At 44.2% G+C, this 16,160-nt stretch overlaps 1 protein-coding gene across 2 annotated transcripts in view; it reads left to right on the top strand.

Annotated features, from left to right (window-relative positions):
* LOC147889138 (uncharacterized) overlaps positions 1–16,160 on the top strand; it is a 74,911-nt gene that overhangs the window by 47,808 nt on the left and 10,943 nt on the right. The window contains exons 4-11 of one of the 2 annotated variants that reach the window (XM_087391699.1): positions 2,099–2,292; positions 2,390–2,573; positions 2,697–2,837; positions 3,096–3,175; positions 12,033–12,105; positions 12,283–12,365; positions 12,536–12,580; positions 12,681–12,749. In XM_087391699.1, the coding sequence (XP_087247825.1) occupies positions 2,099–2,292; positions 2,390–2,573; positions 2,697–2,837; positions 3,096–3,175; positions 12,033–12,105; positions 12,283–12,365; positions 12,536–12,580; positions 12,681–12,749 (869 nt within the window). Of the gene's footprint in view, positions 1–2,098; positions 2,293–2,389; positions 2,574–2,696; positions 2,845–3,078; positions 3,176–12,032; positions 12,106–12,282; positions 12,366–12,535; positions 12,581–12,680; positions 12,750–16,160 lie in introns of both variants that reach the window. The other variant, XM_087391698.1, reaches the window with a different exon arrangement.

The raw sequence follows: 16,160 nt of genomic DNA, 5'->3' as shown, positions 1-16,160 counted from the left end.
CAAGACTGAACTATAGAATGATATGTTGTGATAATGTTATAAGAAATTTACACTGTAAAAATAAAAACTGGCACAGTTTTTATCACACAGTGAAAGCTATTGTGACGTGCCATGATGATGTGACATTTTGATCCGTATGTGTGTCATCTCCTAGATGGATGTGCATTGATATTCAAAACCTATCTACTTGTGTATGTCCAAGCATCTACCATGTACTTTGCATTGTGCTATGATGATGTGACATTTGATCGGTTATGCTTTCGTGATTTTCCAAATTTATACGAACATGTAAAACCTTGCCTTTGGGATTGCAGACAGGCGAGAATTATATGGAAGGGGATTGCAAGACTTTTCAGCACTTTTGTTCGCCTCCCCTTCTATATGACTTGGGGATTAGTGGCTTGGCTCACTCTTTCAGGGCCCCAGGTTTTCTTTGAGAGACATGACTCGTCTTGGGCTCTACACATCCGACGACACTTTATGGAGTCATGCTCTTTAGAGGATGTTCTGGCCACTCTCTTCAGGGCTGCTTATTCCTCGGTTGACTCTCCATGGGAGGTTTTAGCTAGCATTGCAACATGGCACATTTGGAGAGCCAGATGCACTGAGGCTATGGAGGGTTCTCAGGTTCACCCTTCTTAGATCTTGGCCAGTACTTAGACAGATACGGTACACACTCTGATGGCCATATGGACGACCATGCAGGGATTCTATCGAGCAGCCTCCTCCAGGAGAGTTACTTTTCTCATGGATTGGAGAGACTCTCCCTTCCTTGCTGAGACTTCTACAGGGTTGAGTTGGCATTTTCAGCTTCAGCCTTGGTTTCTTTCTACCTCATTTTTATGAGGTGTTTTTATTACATGCTTAGCATGATGTCTTTCCGCTCAGAGCTTGCTCTAGCGAGTTTCCTTCTTACTTAATAGAAGTCTCTTTTTTGAAAAAAAAAAAAACATGTAAAAACTTTAGAGGGTACTTGGGCAACTGATTGTTTAGAATTATGGATCATGCAGTTCATGGTGATCATAGTTGATGATATATTTTAGGTGCATGTGCACCTTAATTGTGAATATCATAGGGCTCCTTATCTGTGCAGTGGTCATTTAGGGGGACTGTATTGAGTGGCTCGGCCACTTAAAAAGTGGTGTATCCTGGAAGTGCACTAGACATGAGCAGGTGCAAGGATTGGAGGTAAACGAAGTAGAAAGAAGTCGCGACAGAGTTCAGGTTCCATTCCTTCATGTGAAGGATAGAGAAGCAATAATATTTGCAAGCTACTTGGTATTGAACTGCAAAGGGTTAAATGGTAGCTAGGTTCCTCTCATTGGTGTGCTTCTTTGTATCATAAATAGTGGGCACAATCAGTGCATCATGTTGGCTGATTTGACACGTCACATTACACCAGCTTGGTTGCATTTAGGTTGTGCTTCAGCTCTCAAATCATCTTGGTTGCAATCAGGTGGCAATTAGATTGTGCTTCAGCTCTCAAATCGTTCTACATTCGAAATTTCAGGGGAAGCTTGAGTATGTTCATAAGACCTTGAGCTTCGTTTTGGTTTCAGAGAGTATGCATTTTATAAAACAAAGGTCCCTATTCCTTCAGGCAAGATGCTCAGAGTATTGACATAAATAATATAGAGAAGCTGTGATAGAGTAGGCTTTTGGAAGTTGACGTGTCTTATGGGTCATACAAATGAAGCGTCAACTGATTTTACCATATTCTCTGCAGGAGTCTTTATGCTTACAGTTTGACTATGCCATAGTTCTGTCTATATATGATTTGCAGAACTCTTCCTTGATAAGAATACATCATTTTATCTTCCAATGCTGATGTAATTTTATAACTCTGAATTTTGGACCAGGATTCTTTCATATTAATATTTTGTTTTTCTTCTACAAATGCTAATTCAATTTTACATTAATCTGCATTTTTGGCCTCTTTTAAAAGGATGTGATAGGTTAGTGCAACTGTGGTGTGCCTTTAAAAGCTTCAAATTTCATTACGGCAGCTATAATATAATGTCTTCATATGATACTTGTACAAGCTTGTTTTGCAGTTCCAGTGCTCACAACTACGTTATGGTCTTTATCAACTGTTCAGAAAAGCCTTTCAGTCAAGGGCGACAAAATGTAACTGCTCCAACCTCAAGTGCAGCTGTCATTTCAACACAGCAACCAATGTCACAGCAGCTTGTGCCTCTTGTTAAAGCTCGGTCCCGTTCCTATTGGTCACAAATGGTTTTGGCATTGAGCTTTTTGGTGGCAGCTGGTACTGGCGCTGGATTTCTCATAAAGGTCTCTTCTTTGATTTGGCTATGCAACTGTGATTTGATTTTGATGTGTACTGCTTGATGAGAACAAAAGTAAAGGGTGAAAGTTTGGGTTGGTGCAGAGATTTCTTCTTCAGAAACTGAAATTATGGATACGGAGGGTGGTTCTTGAAGGTGATGCTGCTAGGATTCTCCTGCCTAGAAAGAACTCAACTGAAGAGGCTGCAATGGCAGCTCAAACTGCATCTGTTGCAGCCACTGAGATTGCCAGTGCAACTCGGGAAATGATGAAGCTACACACTCAGGGTATGATCATACTGTTGTCAAGTGGAATGGAATTTTCAGTACTATGAAGGAGGTTCTTTTGTCTTTCTTCCATGCCCCATTTTTCATGCTCACCCAAAAATCAACTTTTCATGTTTTGGGCAGAAAGGCATTATCTTAGCAGCATCATTGAGGCTCTGGAAGCGCACACTCTTGAGATCACAAAAGCTATGATAACAATGAAGTTGGCAATGGAGGCTGTAGATAAATCAAGGCAACAAGGACCTGCAGCAGGCGCACCATTAGGTGATGAGTCTTACACGGACCTCAACAATGATTCTATTACTTTCGAATAATAGTAGGGACCCCATCGTGTAGCTTTACAGAAGGATGAATATTAAGGACCATGAGCCAGTGAATATGCTCATTGATAATTTTGAATTAGTGCGCTATGCGCTGGTTTGCAGCCAGATGAATTGCCAAGTCCAGTCTTGTGTAAATTTTGATCAATTACAATTAATCCTGTCATTATTTTAAAATACGACAGAACCTTTTATTTTGCAGTCCAATCGAATTATAAATGGCGCAGTCCATCACCAATGGGACAGGAGAAGTCATTGGAAGACATCCAAACTGCAGTGAGGGTGGGCATCTTCATCTGAGCTTTGCCATTGATTTTGTATAGGCTGGGCAGTACAGAAGGCCATTATTTGGTCACATTAAAGTGTCAAAGTATGCTTTCAAATGAGACCTAGAAATCAAAGGCAGTCGCTATATTTTGTAACAAATGTGCTATCTGTACTGATGATATTGAAATATAACTTGTATATGCCGTTTTTCTCAGAAAATTGTGGGCATGCTAGGCAAAATTTGACAGTTCTGGAAGGTCTTATTTTGTGGGTACTTTCATGTTTTCATTCAGTTGTCAAATCATGTGGAGAAGTGTTAGACCTCTTATTAGATTTGTCTTGCCCCACCTCACACGGGAGTGGGCCTTGGGTCACCTGATGTCATTTGAGGCGTAGAGGATCTTTCGACAATTGACACGTCGTAAGAGGCGGGCCTTTGTTACACACAGGATGGATGAGATTGCTAGAACTTTTTGAGGAGAAGACCTGACCACTTGATTGTGGTTTTTATTGGAGGGGAAGCCACCTATCCCCATCATTGACCCAGGTGTGTGGCACACGTATGCATGTTCCCTCTAAGATGCCAAGATGCAGACACCACCGGACATGTCCTCCATGCACAGGCCCGCTTGTCACTTGTTTACCTCACAGAATGCACGGGCTGCACTCCGTCGACTACACAATTGGAGAGCACGGGATCATGAGGGCCTACGGACTGAGTGCTTTGCACATGGGCAAGAGGTCTTAGCTCCGATCCTAGCATAGATGTTCAACAAGGCTGAATCCCACGGCTTCTCACCCGCTTGGAGCACAACCACTATTATGCCGATACACAAAGCCGGGGACCCTCCTCATGATTGGCCAAGACTTATGAGTCGGTATTAGAGAGCAAGCTCAACAGTCATACAGAGGCACTGGGGCAGCGGACACTAGGATAGGCAGGATTCTGGAGGCAACATTCTACTCTAGATAACATCTTCACTCTGAGGGCTATCATTGAGGAGACGAGGTCTAGACACCAAAAAGTCTACACATGCTTTCTAAACTTTCGAAAGGCCTTCGACATTGTCTCACGTCCCGCATGATTAGGAGACTACAAGAGATGCGGATTCCAGAGACGCTGATCTAGGGTGTGATGAGCCTATATGAGTTGGTTAGAGTCGGAGTTCGTGCCCCAAGTGGTTTATCGGTTTGGGTCAAGAGCACGATCGAGGTGAAGCAGGGCTGACCACTCTTACCGAACCCTCTTTGGACTTTACATCGATGAGATCACATCCTTCATAGACCGCCTAGGAGGCGAGGGATCACTACTGGCTGACCTCATGATTCAGATATTGCTATACACTGATGACATAGTCCTTATATTATCTTCACCAAAGGGGTTGTAGAGACATCTGGAGGCCCTAGGGGTGTTTTGCAAAGAGAGAGACCTAACTGTCAACCTTCTTCAACACCTCACGCATAGTGCTTTGTCGACTCAGCTTCAGTTACCGTGATGAGCCAGTGGAGATAATGTAGTCCTACACATATTGGGGAGCAGTCTTTAGAGGGCCCATTTTCACGATGACCCATGCAGCCCAAGCACGACTCACACGGAGCGGAGCGCTTTGACTCGGCTAGAGAGACAGTGCTTCCAGGCACACTTCTAGGACCCAACGACGAAGGGTTGAGCGGTATAGGTGATTATGGGGTCCAAGATGATTCGGAGTAAGTCCTCAGTTCCACATGAGATAGTAGAGGCAGAGTTCGCCATGACACCTCTACAGGTTGATGTCATCTTTTTGAAAGTGACATTCATCCATGGAGTTTGGGACTTTACCTCGATCGAGACTACTGAGGCTGTGGCCTTGGAGTCATTCAGATGACTAGAAGAGAGTGGAGCAGACACGTGGTATGCACGTATATCCACATGGTTTGCCAGGCATGGTATTCAGATGGACAGCCTTCCCCCCTTTCAGTACAGCACGGATGCACCCCTTGAATTGATTATGCAAGATGAGATTAACTGTATCATACGGTTAGATCTCCTCCAGCTTCATATATCTCGGTCTTGGGAGGGGAATCATGAGCTCCGAACCAAGTCTCAGTTCTATCGTGACCACTTCTTGAGGGTATCGGAGGAGAGATTCATCCAATATCTGGAGGACAGAGGAGTCTTGCATGCACTGAGGATCGCCATTGGACAGATGTGTGTTTCATCCCATCAGTTGAGGATTCAGATGGGGAGAGCAGCTGGTATATCCAGAGAGCAGATTTGTATGCTATGCACATTGGGAGTGGTGTGGATAGAGGAACATTTTCTAGGTGCCTGCCCAGCTTTCTATGAGATTAGGAGACAATTGCCTCTACTAGGAGAGCAGCGGCTTCGGCCCACTCTCACGATTGATCCACTTCCATGACAAGGTTTGCATTGGCCTTTATCTGCTTGAGATGCGCCAACATAGGGAGACTCTACTATGATAGATTAGAGAGCAGCAGGAGGTGGCCGGACCATAGGATATAGAGGCTGACACGAGTAACGACATGTCACAGATCTTTATGCATTTGAGTCAGCTGCAGGACACAGCGTGGTGGATGAGGAGGAGCTAGCCGATATGCGAGCAGCCTGGATCACTGAGAGAGGGACGCAGGGACTACTTGCGGCACGGAGAACCTATCATTGTTTTCCTCAGGGAAGACTGCCCGAGACAAGGGGTTACTCTGAACATAGTCCAGCGGGTTCAGAGATCGAGGAGCCCTCCCCTGCCACCACAGCGTGAGACAACCCAACAGACGTAGATTCGAGATATTTTTTCCACTCATAGACGAGCCACCACGGTGCTGGGCTTTGGTTTATGAGTCCCAGGTCTTAGTCTACTTTAGTTAATTTCTGATTTATATTTGATTTTCCTTGAGCTATCGAGCTCTGCAGATTAGTTTAGCACTCAGCAAGGGCCCTAGCGTGGTTGAGGTTTGTATGAGTTTTTCCTTTTTGGTGTACTTTGTACTTCGTCCCATAGGCCTGCGAGGCCTTGTGCGGACGTTAATACATCTTTCTTTCTTTCTTTCTCAGGATACCCAGCCAGACTCCTCTCAGAGCATGATCACAGCTCTTCCAGTCAGATAGTACAGATTGTACCGATTAGCAGGACTTTCAGTAGGACTTATGGAGACGACGGGTAGGAGGGCCCAAGCCAGAGATACAATAGACTCGCCAACAGGTTGAGATGCAAATCGTATCGGGGGACCTTTCTTGTATGCTCACTACATTGGAGGTACAACCCACAAGCATGACAATAGCCCTTGTTTCTCTGTAAGGCCACGGCTAGGAGACCACAACTGGCCCCGCACATTGGTAGACGCCAACGCTCTATCACTGGTTTTATGTTACCACAGCAGCCTCACACAGTGATGCCCCCTTCCCGAGATTGACACCTCTTCTCAGAGAGCCTCTCTCTCTCTTTGGAGCACCACCACTATTGTACTGATATACAAAGCTAGTGACCCTATGGAGACTAGGAATTAGCGCACCCTCATGATTGGTCATACACTAGCCAAGATTTATGGATCGGTTCTAGAGAGGGAGCTCTCAGTAGTCATACGGAGACTTGAGTGCAGCGAGCACTAGGACAGGCAGGATTCCGAAGGCAACATTCTGCCTTAGACCACGTATTCACTTTGAGAGCTGTCATAAAGGAGGCGAGATCTAGACACCAAAAAGTCTGCTTTGTAGACTTTCGGAAGGCTTTTGACATGGTCCCGCGTTCCTGCATGGTCAGGAGACTACAGGAGATGAATATTCTAGAGACGCTGATTTGGGGTGTGGTGAGCTTATATGAGTCAGTCAGAGACAGAGTACGTGTCCTAGGCGGTCTATCGGACTAGGTCGAGAAAACGATTAGAGTGAAGCAGGGCTGTTCACTCTCACCGATTCTCTTCGTACTTTACATGATGAGATCACATCTTTCATGGATCGCCTAGAGGGTTCACTCTTGGGTGATGTCATGATACAAATATTCTTATACGCTGATGACATAGTGCTCATATCATCCTTAGTGGTGCCAAGGCATTGATCACCAAGATGAGTGTTAACTCCACCTTCGAAGGAGCATGGAGAGTAGGCAAGGATGACACACCATCGATACCTATGATTATGAGTTTCTGGATAGTGGCAGATAGGTCCATTTTATGAGCATGAGGGCGGCCTTGAAGGGGACAAGGACATATCTAGATGATGATCTCACTCTTTTGCAGCAAGAAAGGGATGGTTTGAGTTATGGCAGCAAAGCGAATTGGGATGTATATAGAGATGGCAAAGTCGTCATAAGAAGAAAGGGATGCAAGCAGCACATGACGGTGTCGGACTAATAGGATGAAGAGGAAAGATTGCTGTGTGGAACTGCAATGGAACTCTTTGGTCTGACCCAGGAGGGTGCTCAGAGACATACACTGATAGAGAGATGATTTTCTACACTGAGACACACGAGAGCCCATAGAAAGGGATGCCTACAGTAATAGGGTACACATGGGAGTCAGCTTATAGGAAAGCATTGATGAGACTCTCCGATTATGTGATTTCAATGCATGTACGGAAAGTAGACAAGTTAAACTGTTTGATTTCGGAATTGATCCCTTCAAAGTACCAGAGATTGACCCAATAGAGCTCGGAATAGTGAGGCACTTAGAGGATACACAACTCACTGGAGATGACAGACTCTTAGTTGAAATGGGAGCAATACATGATCTGATCATATATAACGGGCTTTTGAGAAGGCCGTCATTCGGAGGATTCATTTACTTCCCGCATGGAGGAGGGACGAGCACATTGGATTACTTGATGGGTTCCCCGGCCTTTGTGACACATGTACATGAACTCATGGTCCCTCCCCCCCCCCACTTGGTGCAAACCACTCCTATTTGGCATGTAGCATGTCGACCTCCATGCTTGCAGTAGGAGGGGACTGCCAAATTCCACCGGTACTTGGATACACTTTGACCATGCCCTGGATGCAGTACATATGAGCCATTTGTCTATGAGTTACCGCCCACCTTGGAGATGATGCAGACCTTGCCCATGCCTCATATACTTTGGTCTCAGTGGTCCGGGATGCCGCTACCAGGTCTTTTCCCACGACTCGCTCTATAGCCCGTTCTTCAACCGGGAGATGTCCCAGAGTCCATGGTTTGATGATGAGTGCCAGGGGATGAGATATTGTCTCATACGAGAGCAGACTCTGGGACACCTGGCAAAGCTAGAGGCGATCATTCCTTTCACGCAAGATGGATGAGGTTATAAGATCCTTTCGAGGAGGTGATTCCATCTTTGCATGGGGACTTTTGTCTGAGATGGAAATCACCTATTCCGATCACGGACCCTACATTTATGTGACACCCCAATGCAGATGCTGCCGCCCTTCCCAAACCCACTACTTGCAGTTTGTTCACAGCACTGAATGTGCGAGCTGCGTTATGCAAGCTTCACAATTGGAGAGTCCAGGATCATGAGGGGCCACACAATGACCATTTCACACATGGACAGGAGAGTTGGCCCCCATCCTATCACATATGTTTAATCATGCTATGTGCCACGGTTTCCCCCGCTTGGAGTATTATCACCATTGTGTCGATACACAAAGTAGGGGATTCCATGGATACCGAAAATTATCGCACACTCATGATTGGTCATACGCTAGCCAAGATCTATGGGTCAGTATTGGGGAGAGAGATCAGCTCCTATACAGGGCACATGGACAGCGGGCACTAGGTCAGGTGGCAGCATTCTGCTCTTGACCACATCTTCACGCTGCAGGTAGTCATTGAGGAGGCGAGATCGAGATCCCAGAAAGTCTATGCTTGTTTTGTAGACTTCCGAAAGGCCTTTGGCACAATTCCACGATCCCGCATGATCAAACGACTTTTTCAAGAGATGCAGATCCGAGGAGCCATGATCTGGGGGGTGGTGAGATTATGAGTTAGTCAGAGGGAGAGTATGAGCTCTTGGAGGTCTATCCGATTGGATCGAGAGCACAATAGGGGTGAAGCTGGGATGCCCTCTCTCACCGACACTATTTGTGCTATACATTGTGTGTGTGTGTGTGTGTAAGCTCCACACTTTAGGAGTATATGCTGGTCGTTTTCTACCCTCTATGGGATTTTGCAGGGGGATTTTGGGTCTTGCTCACCTGCCCCTCTTCACCTCTAGATCATTTGAACTTGTTCTAATTTTGCAGATTAGATGCCTTTTAAATATTGACATGTCTTTCCCGAGGTTTTTTTTGCTGTCCATTGAGTTAATTTCCTGTTTGTAAAACTGCCCCGGGTTTTGCCATAGCTTTTGTAGCATTTTGTGCGTCACTATCTTACTAGTTTCACATGCACCTTCTGGTACATCAGCACCTGTTATACCCCATGATTCCATCCTCTTCCTCCCCTCCCTATGCCATCTCATGCTTTGTGTAGCTTCTATCGCCTTTTGTGGTATCCTACTGGAGTCCATCTTCACAACTTTGTTGAGGTAAGCCATGAATTGACACATTGCCTCTCCTTCTAGAGGTATTATACCTGTTTCAGCCAGTAGGATGGGGTAGCGTCTCTGTGCTTTAACCCCTAACTCCTCTATTAGGAAACGTTCATGGAACATTTCTATTCTTCCCCAGTAGATCCTAGAGAGTCCAGGCCCAAGTTAGGTATCCGTAAAGGATTACTGTCTGCACAAGCATGGTGTATAAGGATTCTCATTTCCCAATTCCACAGATGTGATTTTCTGCATTTATTTTGGAAGCTATATAAGGCTTTCAAACCTCCTAGTAGTCTCCTCTCCACACATGCATTCTATTTGTAGTTGTCCATGAAATCCAGCCCTTGATATTTATATGTATTGACTGTTTCGAGGGACTCTCCTTTTAAGGTGACATCCACCTATTTTTGTTTTATCGATGTTGACCTGCATTTTTGAGTGTTTGCAAAATTCTCTCAATGCATCGAAATGTGCTTGCAAGTTCTCCTTGGTCTTTACGAAGAATACTACATTGTCTGCGTAGATAAGCATTATCAAAGCATATCCTGCAATCTGTACACCCTCCCTGCTATATGCATTTTCATCCATTTCTTATGACAGCTTTTCTCTTGGAGCATGATCCATCTACTAGTGGATGTGCTGGCTCTGCTCATAGAGTCGGTGTTACTTCTCTAAGCTCAAGAGTGAGTTGAAGTTTTTGCAGCCTTTCCCACAATTTCTTATGTGGGACTGTATCGAATGCTTTCTTGAAATCAAGAAAGCAACAATAGACAACCTCTTTCTTAGGTTTGTCTCCTTTTACTGCAGCTCTAATGGCCACTAAATGATCAACCGTCGAGTGTTTAGGACGAAACCTTGTTGAGGATTGTGCTTTGACTCCTTATTTCTCCGCCCATTTACTGATTTTTTGCTTAAGTATAGTGCCATGTACCTTTGCCATTAAACTACTCGGTAGGCATTTTGTTTGTCTTCTCGCCGCCCCATGTCAGTTTTTGCTACTAGCCCTTGCGTGTCTGGACCTTTCCTTTATTTAGCTTTTTTAGGCCTTTACCCATGCCCTCCTTAGTTATAATTGCATTGGATGCTTTGATAGTGTAATTGTATTTGATTTTTTCTTCCCCATCTTTTTTTAAAGGCTTTTGAAAACCATATCATTTCCTACCGAGGCTTATTGCCATGCAAAAAAGAACTTCCCGGGATTTTGTTTCAGCTTCTCAAAGCTCTCAAGCTGCTTGGTTTTGATTCCTGACTACCTATTTATATGTTCGTGCTTTGCCTTCTTTCTCTGCTGCTTTTGCTTGTTTTCCAGGCTCTATTTGCATCCTTACAATCCTGGTCATACCAGTGATTATATTGCATTCCTGCACGTATGCCTTGCTTTTAGTGAAGCACTTTTGGGCTGTTTTATGCATTTGTCTTGACATGTAGAAGGCATTTGTCCATGTGCCATTGCTGCCTCTATCTCCCTTTCGTAGATATGAGCCTTTAAGACATTCCCCCTTTCAATCGTGTGCGTTGTATGCAGGTTTGTGATCACATAGTTAACTACGCTTGATCCTCGCATCCACATAGTTTGAGGAATTGCCTTCTCGTATGGGTGATTTCCCAGGCATCGTTTGATGTTGTTTTCCGTCCTCTTCCACTTCCTCCATCTATATGGGGTCTCTCCCCTCCATTGTTATGATGCCTTGCATTGATCCTATTCATGCATTAAAATCTCCTGCAAGAATGATTGTATTATGTATAGAGAATCTATCTATATCCTCCCATAATTGATGAAAGGGTCCTCTCGCTATTATTTTTGTGGATGGGTGATTGTGGGGGTGTAAAATCGCATGCTGTCAATCTGATATTCCCTTGCCTTGCCATTATTTCTATCCACATATATTGTTTATGTGGGTCTTCTTTATATCTTCTGCTGTTTTCTCCCATGTCATGTACTGTTGCTGGTGCGCAGCACGGCCAATCTGTCCGGTCCCTCCCCTTCTCTGTAATCTCCATAAGGTAGCTCATCGTTTGAAAGTGCTACCATCACTCCAGTGGTCTGTCTCCCCACATCAAATAGCAGAGAGGAGATGTCTGTGGTCCTCATGTGTTTCCAGTGGCTCCTACGTTTCTATTCTGAAACCTTTTAAACAAGGAAAACAGTGTTAACGTTTAGATGCATAAATTCATGTTTGGGTGGAGTTTTACCTTCCCTTATCATGTATATACTAAGTCTGAGACAAGCTATTGATGTGCTCTTCCGTCCCCTTTGTTTTCTGAGTCCTAGGACATTTCGCTTTTTATCAAGGATGACATTTGAATGGCTTCCTTTTGTAACTTGTATTTTAAAGTATGATGGTACTGATGTTTTCCCTCTGTTTGTGCATATAGCTTTCAAATCAAACAGTGACTCCAACTGGGACTTATAGCTACATTGATGCAGTTGTGAGGAAAGAGGATACAGGTGCTTCTTAGTAGTTTATAAAGAACTGTATCTCAATTTCTGTGTGCTGATTGCAAATGTCTTGTTTTGCTGTAATTGGTTCTTATACACTGAGGAAAAGGTTGTGCTTCTGAATATTAGTACATTTTTCTTAGCTGGATGTCGGTAGATATTTGGGATTCTGCTGATCGAATGCAGGACTGGTCAGTGCAGTGCGACCTTTAGAGGTGCCTCCATCCAGTAGATCAGATGGTGCTCCTCATTCTGCATCTTACCTGAAGGTAGGAGACTGCATAGCTAATGTATGCCATAGTGCAGGAGAAGATAGAATAATGAACATCATTCCTCTGTAATAATCGATTTGCAACCACTGCCATCAGTTGGCAGATCATATAACAGTACTGTTGCTAATTTCTCAAATTTGTATGGATGGGCTTCTGATTGGACATAGGTTATGGAGATGCTGGAACGTGGCGAGACTCCTCCAGGAATCCAGGTAGTAGACCTAAAAATTTTGAAAATGCTCCAGAGTTCGGGTGTTTATGCATTGCTATTTGAGGGTGAAATACGTTCTAATCTAGCTGATTTACACACAGGAAGTCAATGACAAACCTCCAAACCCAGATCAGCCTCCCTCAATCTCACGTTTGCAGCCGAAACCAAAGGTAGCATTCTCAGCCTCTTATTGGTAGCCCAAGCAAAGCATATTCGTTGAGAAAGTTGTCATTCTTATGGTTAATGTTGATATTATCCCTTATGATTTTCTTGCCCTTCTTGTGTGGTTGTCCTTGTTGCGAGATTTTTTTGTTGTTTTGGGTTGAGCTGGTGCGCAAGACTTGAGTTTTTGTAGCTCAAAAAGAGAGACCTTTTAGGAAGTTTCCTTGCACTTCGCTCCAATGTTCAGCAAGACCTACTTTATTGCACAAAATACTGGGGATAGGCATCTGGCCTTTTACGGGTCCAGATAATGTAGAACTCTTCACCCACTAAAACTCTGCTTGTCCTTTGAATGAAGTCTTCCCTACCCCTTTGGTGCATTGGGTCTGAATTAAGATTATGTTGTTTGTGATGTTTTTTTATATGATTCTGATAATTAGGTGGTAAATGGCTCGTTTGAAGCATAACATTGATTGAATCCATGTGTAGTGGTAATATAGTGAGTGCAATCCATACAGGCACCACGCAATTCACAGTAGCAACATACCATTCTTATGTTGCCATTGATAGTCACAGGCATAGATGTTAGGACTACTGATTATTTGCAAAATCAATTGGCCAACATCAAGCCTAGTTGGACTACTGATAAAATCCTATAATGTATGATCATAGTCTTTAGGGTTTTTGGAAGATGGTGCTAGAGCATCCTTCAGGTGAATGAAATGCAAACATCTAGCTTAAAGAAGATACAAGCAAGAAGCTTGTCAATGGATAAGATATATATATGAGCTGATTGGAAAGCTTAGTGAAACCAAGAGTATTGTCGAATCAATACAAATCTAGAATGATTATTTTTACGCACTATATCGGTGTGATGAACCTCAAGTAGACTGCTCTCCTGGCCTTGAACTCTGCTGCAAGTGGCCATGAGGGCGTGTATAATATCCTGACAGACCTGTAGGATTGATTGAGAGAGAGAGAGTCCAGGTAGCAAAGTGTCGCACACGTCTTAGCCGTCACGTCAAACTTGGATAATGGAAAAGGAGGAGTACAAGGTACAAGTACCTAGACCTAGGACTAAGTGTCCTATGTGGCCTAAAAGGCACTAACACTACAAGTGCCTAAATTTATGCCTACAAGGCACATACCATGGCCTATAGGGCATCACTAGAACCACCAGGAGATGGCCTACAAACCCCACTCCATGGGATGGGCTGAAGTACTTTGGAAACGTCTTAGAATACCTGGTATTTTCTGGTCATGGTGGCACATGTTCATCCAAAAGGATATAGCCACCTATGAATGTATAAGGGATGTCAGATCATGTAACAAAGGGAACCAAGTGTAAAGCTTGTCGAAAGACTTCGAACTTGGGATGAGGAAGTGCCTTTGTAAACATATCTGCTTTGTTGTCCTCTGTGGGAAGATAGGACAACTCTATGTCTCCTGCTGACAACCGCTCCCGAACATAATGATAATGAACTTCAATATGCTTGGTACGCGCATGAAACACTGGGTTACGTGCAATGGCCAAAGCACTCTGGCTGTCAGTGTAGACAATAGTGTAGGATGTCTGGCGAATACCAAGATCTGTAAGTAACTGTCGAAGCCAAACACACTCTACTGTAGCGGTGAAAGCTACCCTGTACTCAGCCTCACAGCTAGATGTGGCAACTGTTGGTTGCTTCTTGCTGAGCCAGGAGATACATGAATTGCCAAGCAAAAAACAATTGCCAGTATGTGACACTCTGGTGTCGGAACATCCTGCCCAGTCACTATCCGTGTAAGCATGCATGGTAAGTGAACCCTGATCACCATAGAAGAGGGCTAAATCCTGAGTGCCTCTGAGATATCTGAAGACTCTCTTCACTGCCTGCCAATGCTGTGAACTGGGCATGTGCATGAATCTGCTAAGCTGAGATACTGCATACTGTAAGTCAGGTCTGGTGTGACATAAATAAATAAGGCATCCAACAGCCTGCTGATAAAGAGTGATATCACATGGTGGGCTTCCATCATGAGCTGAGAATTTGAAGCCAAGGTCCACTGGAGTAGAGATTGGCTTGCAATCCTCGAACTGAAAACGATCAAGGAGCTGTCCAATATACTTGGAGATTGGCTTGCAATCCTCGAACTGAAAACGATCAAGGAGCTGTCCAATATACTTGGACTGAGACATCATGATACCCCCCTCAACATGAGCAAACTGAATGCCCAAATAATAATGGAGCTGTCCCATGTCTGACATGTCAAAAACCTGCTGCAAATCAGCCTTGAAAGCTGCAATTTGCTGAGTATCTGGGCCCGTGATGAGCATATCATCCACATATAAAATCCGCACTAAAAAATCAGATCCACTCCCACGGACATAAAGAGTGGGTTCTGTGGGACTATTCTGAAAACCAAGGGATAATAAGTGTGCATGAATTTTGGCATACCATGCCCTGGGGGCCTACTTCAAACCATAAAGGGCTTTTCTAAGCCGGCATACCTTATTTTCAGAATTAACAACCTCAAAGCCAGGAGGTTGTGTCACATATACTTCTTCCTGCAGATCCCCATGAAGAAAAGCAGTCTTGATGTCAAGTTGGTGCACTTGCCAATGATGATGGGCTGCAATGGCAATGACACATCTAATGGTAGTAATCCTGGATGTGGGAGCAAATGTCTCCTCAAAGTCAATGCCTTGTTGTTGGGCATACCCTTTTGCAACAAGATGGGCTTTGTATCGATCTATGCTGCCATCAGATTTTCTTTTTAATTTGTAGACCCACCGGGTTCCAATGGCATACTTGCCGGGAGGGAGATCTACTAATTCCCATGTGTAATTTTTAGCAATGGAATGTAACTCAGCCCTCATTGCATCCATCCACTCTTTGCTGTCAAAAGCATCTTTATAGCACAGAGGCTCTTCATTTCAAGCTGTAGCAAGTAGTGCAAAGTTAAGAAAGTGACCATGCTGTCTATTCCCTGATCTTGTCCGGGCAGCAAAAGGCTGATCTTGTTTGTTGTCCCTCAATGTATCAAGAAGCCATGTGGGAACTTGCCTTTGCTGTCTATTGACAGCTCTTTCTTCAATGACTGCATCATGAATAGTGGGATCATTTTGTGCCAGAAGAGAAACCTGCAAATCAGCATGAGGTAGTGACTGCATCATGAATAGTGGGATCATTTTGTGCCAGAAGAGAAACCTGCAAATCAGCATGAGGTAGTGGCTGATTATTGCTTGGTGGAGGGCCTGCAGGAGGCTCATGTTGCTGGTCAAAGTCCTCTTCTGAGGATGGCAGAGATAACCAAGATGATTCAAAGGCATCAAACATGTCAACATCTGGCTTAACTTTGCAGTCCACAAGAGGAGAAGCTGAATGGTCAGCAAAGATTACATCTCTACTGACAATAATGTTCCCAGTATTTGGTTG

This window comes from Dipteris shenzhenensis, chromosome 20 (assembly GCF_047967505.1).
Source record: "Dipteris shenzhenensis isolate YYH24624 ecotype China chromosome 20, Dip_SZ_1.0, whole genome shotgun sequence".
NCBI lineage: Eukaryota > Viridiplantae > Streptophyta > Polypodiopsida > Gleicheniales > Dipteridaceae > Dipteris > Dipteris shenzhenensis.
Note: the sequence above shows the minus strand (reverse complement) of the source record. Positions and strands in the feature narration are given on the sequence as shown.